This window comes from Vidua macroura, chromosome Z (assembly GCF_024509145.1).
Source record: "Vidua macroura isolate BioBank_ID:100142 chromosome Z, ASM2450914v1, whole genome shotgun sequence".
Taxonomy (NCBI): domain Eukaryota; kingdom Metazoa; phylum Chordata; class Aves; order Passeriformes; family Viduidae; genus Vidua; species Vidua macroura.
Window position 1 is genome coordinate 58,605,176 of NC_071611.1, and position 10,654 is coordinate 58,615,829.

A 10,654-nucleotide genomic window follows, 5' to 3' on the forward strand; every position below is an offset into this window, starting at 1 on the left:
GCTAGCCACACGATCCCGCTCAGCCCGCTCTGGCTCGGCGCCCGCCCCTACGGGGTTCTCTGGTTGGTCGCGGTTGCTGACATCATCGCCACGGCAGCCGCCCCTATTGGGCGGCAGGCCGTGGATCCTCTCGCCCCGCCCTTCTATAAAGCCCTATCTCGCCGGCAGTCAGACGCCATTTTCTCCCATGCGAGTGCCGGGAGCGGTCGCGTCTTTCCATCGAACCGCGCCACGTGACCAATAAACCGTTCCTGCCAAGCACGGAGTAAATGGACAAATTCCTTCCTCTTTGCCGGATCCCTAGCGCACGGTAACAGAGGCTGGCCAGCCCACGCGCCCGAGACACGGAGCCGTGTCCGGGAACCCGCGGCAGCAAACCCCGGCAGCACGTGGAAGCTACGCCGCAGCCAGGCTCCCAAGAGCCGCGTGCGGCCGGGGAGAGCAAAAACCCACGCCGCAGTTATCAAACCCCAACTGAGCAGCCTGGTCTGAGCTCAAAGCTGGCTGTGCTTTGCGCTGGGTTTGGACTGGACATTTGCCGTGGTGTAGTCCTGAGTTATTCTGTAAGCCTATGAACAGCAGCACTTGGAGCATCTCAGCAGCTGCTGGACCATTCTTAGCTAAAAGTGCCAGGGTACCCTGCCATAGTCATCTGAAGGTCAGATTTAGTGGAAGGGAAAGTTGGAAGGGCAAGGTGTGGTAACACGGGAGCTCTGGTGGGATGAGAGCCCCTTTGTCCTCTGCAGATATGTTTGAGTGGGCATCTTGCTTTTGTGCACAAACACCTGACAGCGAGTCAGACAAACGTCAGACAAAGTCAAACTCACGTGTAGTACCCAGTGATGGTACGCAATGACGGGAGTGATGTACTGTGTACAAGCTGAAACGCGGGAAAAAAAACACTTAAACGTAAGAAAGCACATTTTCGCTGTGCGGGGGGTGATACTCTTCCGCAGGTTCCCCGGAAAGGGGGCGGCAACCCCCACTCTGGAGGGCACTCCAGCCACTCCGGCCTTGGGCCACCGTCGGGGCCGACCCCGCTCGGCGACAGGAGTGGGACGGGCCGCCCACCCGCGGTGTCCGCGGTCCCTCCCCGTCCCTCCCCTGCCTGCCCGGCCGCGCTGCCCTCCCCGCGCCCCGCCGGGGTGCCGAGCGGCCGCGCTCAGCCCCGCCGCACACCGCGCCCCGAGCCTGCCGCGCTCAGCGCCACGCTCTCCCCGCCGCCGCCAGCCCGGCCCCCGGCGCGGAAGATGCTGCGGCTCTGTCTGCTCGCCGCGCACGGTAAGGGCGGCGGGGACGCCTCCCGCCCGCTCGGGACGCGCCTGGCGCTGCTCTGGGGGCGGCGGCGGCCCCCAGTCGGCAGCCCTCGGACCGGGCGCGCCCGTAACCGGGGCTCGTTTTGTTCTTGTAGCTCTACGGCTCGCCGGGGCGGCCTTGCTTTCGCCCGGGTCGTGCACCTTCGAGGACAGCGCCTGCGGCTACCAGTGGGACTACGCGCACCTGCCCTGGACGCTGCACGGGGAAGGTGAGAGCGCTGCCGCTCCGAGCGCAGCTCCCCCCACGCTCACCTTTCCGCCCGGCGCTGCCGGAGCCCGCGGCGGGGCGGCGGCATCTCGGGGTGCCGCTGCTGCCGGCGGTGCCACGCCGCTCGGTTTCCCGCGGGGAGCAGCCGCCGTCTAGCCCCTCCCGTGGTAGTCCCTTGACAACAGGCAGGTCCTGCGGGGAGGCGTCTGTACTCCCCCGGCACAGGCATCTCCGCAGGTTTCTGCAGGATGCCTCAGAAATCTCCTTTCTTTCACTGTCTTTCATGTGTTGTTGGGAAAAGGTGTCCTTTATCAAGTCCTCTTTGTAAAAAAACATGTCACATCGGTCCCATTCTTTATGCATTATTTTCCTTATGCATTCCTTATGCATCACTTTTTTCCTAAATGTATTTTGGGTTCTACTCCAAAAGTGGATGCATTTCCAGGGCAAGAGAGAATCTTTGGCAAGATTATCTTTGCAATATGTTCAGTTAAGACTTTTCTCCGATTTACAGTACCTCCAGTTCAACAGAAAAAGTGAAGTCTTTCAGTAAGTTGTATTAGGCTTTACAAGACTTAATGCTGTTGAAAAGAATAGTCAGTCACTGCAGAGTTTCCATGCAACTGCAACTACTTCGTAAGTTTTCAGTGTGGCCTCCAATTTTTGATAGAATCTACATGAACAAAAGACTAAACAAAAATATACACAGCATGGTTGTAACTGGGTGATACAATAATTTAATTTTGATTATGTGCTCACCAAATTGTCATTCATTAAGTGAAAGCTGTGCTCACACAGAAAAAGGGACTATGTGTTTTTAAAGTTTTTAAGCCCAAAAACAGTTGCCAAGAATAATGAAGAGGTGAGTAGAGATACACAGAGATAGACAACCCCTCAGAAACCATTAATCAGTGCTCCCTTCAAAACTGGCTGGTCCAGTTTTGTATTCCTCTTGTGTCTCAGTTGAGAAAAACGTTTTTTCCCCCTGATTCACACCCAGTTCTCACCTATGCAAAATAAATTACCTTCATTGTTACTTTTTAGATTAGTCAGTAGGCTTTGAGAATGTACAAAAAACTCAACTCAGAAAAGCCTGCAAGGATGTAATAATTGAAAAACGTGCTTTTTCTCTTATTTATTTGATATATATTTCTTAGTTTATTTATTTAAATATACATAGATTTTCCTGCATTTTTGAAGGTACTAGTCTTTGCTGTCCCAGCTATGCCTCCTAACACTATGCCCTCTTAGTCTATCTGTCTGCAAAGCAGCACTTCCTCCTTGTGATTTACAGGCAGCCACATGGTAGTAGTATTGATTCAGCTCCAAGAGACTGGGAGTTGCTGGTAGCAAAACCTGCAGAAGTCGGTGTGTATCATGTTGTGCACATCCACACTACAGTGTTTCAAGATATAAGGACCTTTGACCAGAGATTTGGATCAGCAGCAGCCTGCTTTTTTTGGTGCACAGAACACAATTTTTGTTGCCATAGTTTGATCTTTCTTTACAAACAAACATACCAGTGAATGCACAGCTTCTACTATTGCATATCTCATTTTCAGAGATACATAACTGAACTGTTATACTCTGGGAGGATATGTGGTATACCAGCTCTCGTAATAGGCATAGTTCTATGCTCATAGTCAGCATTTCCATTATAAACAGCTTTTCTGCAGTCTGTAATTTGATCATAGCAAGACATTCTGTGCAAACATTTGGTACACAAGGTACTATGTTGATCTCCTTAGAAATACATTCATAGAATCACAATTAAATCAAGCTGAAAAGAATTCATTCTAAATTACACAGTAGGTGTGCAAAACTAGTCTTCCTTAGATAATCTTCCATTCTTTTGTCTTATAAAACCGTGCCCCTTTTGACAGCACTGTGTCCTGGTACTTGCTGTGCAGTGTATGTACATGTGGTAATTTACTGGGACAACAGAGGAAGTTAAGAACAGGAGACACAGTTTAGCTTTGAATTGTTCCACTTCTCCTTGCATTGCTTTCAAGTTGCTTTATTGTTTTAAAATGTTAGTTGTGGTATAGAATTACATTCAGTGGGTCTTTCACAGGGATTATCTGACTTGCAGTGTTAAGTTCTTGCATCTTACAGATCTCTCAATAGTGTAGTCTTGTGCCAAACTGTCAAGGTGAAGTAAATATAACTAAAACCGTGCCCAGAAATTTCCACTCCATACTTGAAAGTATTTTGCCCAGTTGCCAAGGAAGCCAGTGTCTTCTGATGGTCAGGGCACACAGAAAGGAAGTGTAAGTTTTGCTTTTGTTTGCAGCTACACAGTCCCACTTAAATGACTATATTTCTAAGGTTCAGCTGCTGTTTTAAATGTTTCTGGTTTCTCTTTAGTGTTCTGGTAGTTCCAGCATAAAATAATTTTTTTTGTTTAATTTTAGAATTTTCATAATTGAAAAAAATTTACTTTTTTAGGTAAAGTTTTGATACCTGTAACTGGCATTTTAGGGCCTATTTTAATCAAGTGTAAATCAAAAGAAAATAGTCAATGCTACAAAGGATAGCTGTTTCACTGCTAAGTGCTTTACTCAAGACTGGCAAATCAGGCCCTAGTGAAGTGGATGTCTGAAACAAGAAGCAATTCAGACATCTGTCCAGTTGACCTGTGCTCCCATAAAATCTCTGCTTCAGTGAAACACTCCGTAAGCCTCAAGCTCTCTCACATGACTCTGAATTCAGGAATAGGACCTTCAAGTGTATCAAGGTGCCTTTTTTAACTGTCAGCTTTTTCAGTCACTGGCTAGCTTTTAGCTAGATTGCCTTTTAGAACTATAATGATTTTAGCAGACAAACACCATGCAAGGAAAAATGTGACACACAGAAAAAGCTGTGGATATAAATTTCTAGTGAGCCTTGGGGTGGGCTGGGAAGCACACCCAACTGACGTCATGGCCCAGGCTGCTTAAGTACAGCATCAGGCTTGAGGCAGTGTGTTCCCTAAGGAGCCAGTAGCATGGGAAATTCCATGCAACACGTTCTGCTTCGTGTGTTTGTAGGATACCAACTACACAAGAAACACAGTAATGTTGTTGCTCAGGAAGAGATCATCATAGTGTAATCCTGCTTCTGAAATGAGCAACAGATCAATTTGTATGTTACCAGTGATAAGAGCTGAAAGCTTTATGTGAGTTTCTCCTATACATAAACAGAGGGGACAATGGTCCATTTTCATTTCAGTGGTGTAGGCATGCCCACAGAAATGTTATTGCATTCATGATGCCTCTGAACAGATAATTTTACTTAAAGTTCAGAATATAAGACAAAGATTAAACTCTTGACTCAACCAATGGATAGGAAATTTAGAAATCACATCTATATTCATTGCTACTATAGCAGTTAGAGATAGTTGAGAAGTTTGAACACCATGCTAGTTCTACTAACACCTACAGGTGTATGGAGCGTGAGTTCATGTCCAGTTATTTTGGGGCATAGAGCTTTGCAGATGCATAATGGCTGATTTCCACAAGAATTCACTTCTTTGTCAGCAGCATATGTGTGGGTAAGGGAAGTACCAATTAATTCTAAAACATACTGTCAAATTGTGTAGGGTAAGATTAAACAAATAATCTTGAGATTTTCTTTAACCAAATTGCACAATTATTTTAGACCACAGACAGGCTCTGCAAATCCAAACCGGTCTTTGAAACAAAGAAAAATACTGTGTGTAATAGGCAGTAATCCTGAGTAGAGTAATAAATAAAACCATGCAGACCCACTTATAACAGCAGTAGGAAACACAGCCTTGGTTCAATTGTAGGCATTCTAAAGTGTTAGGTTTGGGCATTTTTTGCATTCCTCTTAGCCATGTCCAGCACAGAGCTGGCCATAACCTGATGGTAAGAACATCCTGCTCACAAACAGTATTACAGATAAATTTCATTAGACACAATAACTGTGGCATGTCTTTTCTGTGACTCTGGGCAATGTTTACATTTTTGCTTAGAATATCTGTACAGCACTTCGTGTGAACTGTGGGTATGTTTGGTTTTCCATTGCCCTTCACTCTAACAGTGACCAGTTTAATAGTGCTAAAAATAATGTACATTTTGGCTTTCAGCTTAACTCTGCCCTAATGGAGTTTGCTATGCTGCATCTGCTTGCCTGTATTTAAGCACTAGATAAGAAACTTGTCTATTACGACAGCAGCCTATAGGGAAGAGAGATTGTTTATATTAGCAATGTGCTCCAAAAAGCAAGTGATCACTGTTTTATGTGCCTAATGAGTTTTGTGGCACTGAAACACTAAAGCTATCACTAGTAGCTCATACAGCTGTATGCACCTAGCTCTCATAGGATAATTGACAGCCTCAAATGCATATTTTTGTGAGTGTTGCTTTCCTTCAAAAATTCTGGAACTGTGTGTTTCTTAATATCTCATGTCATCAAGGATGCATTTTAATAGCACACATTTCAGGGTTTTAATAATGTTTTTTCTTTCTGCAGTATTTTGAAGGAAAAGAGATTTCATTCAGAAGAGTGATGCAAGAGATTACATTACATACAAATATGGCCTTATTTTCTTGTTCCTAAAGCATATGCCTATTTTTGCCTCATTATTCCAAGACGCTGTTCCTGTGATACACTCCAAACAGGCATCCATCAGGTAGCAATTTATGGAAAGCTAGTGAGCAAGCAACATCAATAACAGTAGTTTCAGGAAACTGAAGTTTGTCTGTTGGAACATATTTATCACATAGCTACACTTAAAAATATACGGAAAATAATTTAAAGAGACAGGACAGCTATTGCAGGACATCAGATAAGTCAGGCGTGAGAGCAGCAGCATAAGGAATCTCAAATCTAAACATTGCCTGCATACCATTTAAATAGCTTGTATTTACAGCTGTGCCATATGACTTAAAATTGACTTCTTTTGATCTGAGCTGTCTGATCTTGACTGTCACATCATGTGGTTGTAATATGCAGAGTAATGAAGCAGGTGATAATTGGTAATCCTTGTTTTTGTGGCACAGCACAGTTTATGTCTGATGTGTGCTCTGTCATGCTCTGTTACAAACCTATTGGCAAACAAATTAGCACATTTGAGGTCTTAGTCTTCTTTCCATTTATCTACAGTATTTTCCTGTACATTGGGAAGTAAACAATTTGAAAATGTAAAAGAAGTTGTAACATTGCTGGCTTTGTACAATTCTTGTAATGAGACTAGCGGTCTCACGTGTTTGTTGTGAGATCACTGTGTACTTGGGAGTCAAGGAGACTTGCACAAGCTTGTACCTAGCTGCAGCAGAGCCAAGCTGGCATACCCCAGTGCTTGTTTGCTAGCAAGATCTCAGTTGGTGAATTCACCCTGCCACAGGAGCTTATTGGTTTGGGATTTCCAAACCTGTAGCCAGGGCATCTCTGTATCAAGTGCAGTTTGATGGAGGGTAGAAGCCCTTAGTTGGCGCATGGTCTGTTTTGCCTTGTCCTGACAATGAAAATGTTGGTGTTCCTGGCCACGGTAATTGAATTTGGAGTGACAGCTGTCCTTACTGAGGAGCAGGGAAAGAAAGGTTGACTCACACACTTCTTCTACACTTAGAATCTTGTGTTCTTCTTGTTTTCCTTTACTTCTGGTGCTGTTTCTCCTGTACACTCGACTTTGACTACCCAGCCACCACTCTTGTATTAGCAACTTGTTTCTTCATACTATTTTCCTGTTCAGGCTGTCACTGGCAGCTTAATAGTAGTACCATGTGTGAGGAGCATTCCATCTTGCTCCAGCCTATCCCTTGTCTTGCTGATCCCAGTATGATATTTTACATTTTGCTTGCCTTGCTGATCCCAGTATGAAATCTTATATTTTACTTGGCCAGGTATAACTTCCATCCTAGGCTTCTGGGTAATAGCATTTTTATTAAGCTATGCCCCCATTACAGTTATTAGTGTATTTTTTCCCCATCTTCAGAGGCAAGTCTTGTGCAAAAAAAAAAAAAAGACGGCCAAGAGCACTTTATGTCCATTAAGAGCTTCAGCAGCAGTTGCTTGTGCAGGGGTAGGGGAACAAACAAAGCCTAAATTGTTGTCAGTGAGTCACTACATAAGAGATGAGTTTCAAAGCATTCCTCTTCTCCACAGAATAGTAACATTCCCATAAGTGTATTTTCACATACAGCTGTTACTGATTCAACACTTACAGAGTCAACAACTGCTGTAGTGCGATTTACACTGAACCATGGAATTTAGCCACAAGAGCAGGAGGATGACTCAGAAATACTGAATATACCCTGCACTTCTGACAATAGGCTGGACTTTGTTTTGCATGAAAATACTGAAAATAGATAATTTGCAACTTGAATTAAAAAAAGAAAAAAATCTGTAGGAGGGCAAAAGAGAATTTGGGAGTTGTGATGGAGGTGAAATCACCTCAGTCAAAAAAATCACTTGCATGTAACCCCTGGCCTTGCAGATGTTGTTGAAATTTGCTAAAATTCAAGTACAGACATGCAAAAATCACTGAAAACTGCTAGAAATATTTTCAGCTTTCTGAAAAAGAATGAAAGATGCAAATGAACTGAAATTAAGTTTCTTTCAGGAATTTCAAGATGCAGCATGGCATGAGTTTTTTTATCAGTAAAAGTGCTGTTAGGCAGTACTTTGTGGTTGTTGCACCTACTACATGTGTAATGATTTTGAAAAATGAAAAGGAAAGCTGATCATTTGCCAGTTCATTTTTTGGAGGGAAGAAATTTTCACTATAAATTTTGGTCAAGATCCAACGTGAGTCAAGATCTGTAGTGAGGAGAAGTAAGCTCGCACTTGTGCTGAAAGGATGATCACAGACACTCCAGAAGCATTTCTACAAGTAAAGAAGGTTTGTTCATCTTGCACATGGTCCAGACTGTTCAAAACTTGAATAGAATCAGCCTGAAAATGCCCTAATATTCTTATTATATAGGATGGTATTGAATAGAAATATTTGGAAGCTTATTGAAAAAGTAAGTCCAAACCAGTTACAACTAGTTGGTTTTGTTAGCTTTTTTTGGAGCTCTCCCATTACGTTACTTTCTGAGACGTTTTGTCCCCAGCTGAGAAATCCTCAGCAGATACATAAGATAGGGAACCTTAATTGTCCAATGTACTTACTAATTCATTTGTAGATCTGGCAATGAAAATGTGACTCGCTTCACTGGCCTCTTTCACATTTATTCCAGCCTGGAACATGGTTTCTTGCTTTTCAGGATTTACCATGAACACAACTTGAGAAGGCCCTTGAAAAGGGCTGGAGTCAGCAGGTGGGATGAGTGCTTTCTCTGGGTTAGTGAACTGTGGAATGCAGCAAATGCCTTTTTAAGATCTGTGTGTCCATTCCAGGGTTAGATAAGGAGATTGGTGCCTGGCTGTAAGGATCCAACCAGCCTCATGAGAGTTACAGGTATCTGTAAGACAAAGTCACTTCTGACTTAAAATCTTTATGGTTACTGCAAGATTTGTGAGCACTGGAGGGTCTTTTGAGAAAACATTCCATGTTTTTTATATTGTGGTCTAGTTAGAAACAGCTAAGCAGAAAAGGCCCTGGGGGCCTTGGTGGATATGAGGTTGGACATGAGCCAGCAATGTGCCCTTGTGGCAAGGGCAGCTCATGGTGTCCTGAGCTGCATTAGCAGTGTTGCCAGCAGCTCAAGAGTGACCCTTTCCCTTTGTTCAGCACTGTTGAAGCCCTGTCTGGAGTTCTATCCAGTTCTGGCCTTCCCAGTACAAGAGACACATGGATGTACTGGAGAGATCCCAATGAAAGATCGTCAAGATGATTAAGAGGCTGGAGCATTTCTTGTGTGAGAAAAGTCTGCAAGAGCTGGGACTTGAGAAAAGAAGGGGAGAAAAGAAGGGTTGAGGGGGAAGTTTATAATATAAATAAATAGAAGGACCTGAAGGGAGGGTGCAAAGGGGACAGAGCCAGGCTCTTTCCAGTGGTACCCAGTGACAGGACAATGGGCACATACTGCAACACAGAATGCTCCCTCTGAACTTTAGGAAGCACTCTTTCACTGTGAGGGTGGCTGTGAGGCTGTGGAGTCTCTATTCTAGCTGATACTAAAAAGTTGTCTGGACATCATCCTCAGCAACTGGCTGTAGGTGGCTCTGCTTGAGCAGGAGGGTCAGAAGAGATGATTTCTGGAGGTTTCTTCCAACCTTAACTATTCAGTGATTCTGTGGCATCTTCGTATTTTTGGCTAAAAGTTAAAAAAGCCTTACTGCAGTAACCTTTCAGAGATACCTTCATGCACAGCAAAAGAGCATAAGAATTTCTGGTTTCTTTTAAAGTTAAGAATTAAACAGAATAGTCACATGCTATGTGTAGATGCCTGATCCATTTATATGTATGTATATATGAAATCTCTGCACCCTCATGCAAGAGAAGAAATGAGTTTGTTGTAGATCCTGTTAGATGAATGATCTCTTAGCTGTAAGCAGGATATGGAGAACTTGCTACTTCCTGGTATCTTTGGAGCTTGATTGTCATGTAGCTAATGTTTCTAATGCTCATTGCAGAATTTTGTGGGAAGCAGATAGGTTAAAGTGTAGAGTGCTGTGATGCATTTTGTGACAGGATCTGTTCTTTATAATTTCCTACTTTTTTAGTAGTTTCCTTTTGAAAGCTTGCCTTTGGTGTGTTCTGTTTTAGACATGGTTGTTATCCTGAGGAAGTTTTAGCAAAATAGTTGTGCTCCATCTAATCACTCTTGGCAGATCATTTTGCACATGAACCTCCTTGAATGAGACCACAGTTTTGCAGCTGTTAGGCCAAAGTGAATTGAGTTCATTTTAGGCCATATGACAGAGTTGATGGTAATTGGCATCACTGTTTTCTGGAGCCAGAAGAGAAGCTGATGAATGAATGGATATTGGCTCTGAGTTGCTCTCAGCTTATCACTATGTTCAGGCAGTTGATGAAACAGATGTAGATGTCTGTGCTGTCTCCCTTGCATCTGTTTGGGAAATAGAGTCCTTAATTCTCCCAAGCCATGTATCCTCAAGCTGACCTGCAGTTCATTATCAGTATTAATTGCTGTTGTCTGCTCCTAGCAAATCCCTTCTTCTCTCCTTCCCCTGAGTGCCAGATGCCTGGTGTACAGCAAAGCATATTCCCTGCCTT

At 43.8% G+C, this 10,654-nt stretch overlaps 1 protein-coding gene across 2 annotated transcripts in view; it reads left to right on the forward strand.

Annotated features, from left to right (window-relative positions):
* The first annotated feature begins 1,222 nt into the window (after nucleotides 1-1,222).
* Nucleotides 1,223-10,654, forward strand: part of MAMDC2 (MAM domain containing 2) — a 62,753-nt gene continuing 53,321 nt past the window's right edge. For both annotated transcript variants that reach the window (XM_054004405.1, XM_054004406.1), the window contains exons 1-2: nucleotides 1,223-1,281; nucleotides 1,412-1,525. In XM_054004405.1, the coding sequence (XP_053860380.1) occupies nucleotides 1,251-1,281; nucleotides 1,412-1,525 (145 nt within the window). In that variant the 5' untranslated portion in view covers nucleotides 1,223-1,250. The remainder of the gene's footprint in view (nucleotides 1,282-1,411; nucleotides 1,526-10,654) is intronic.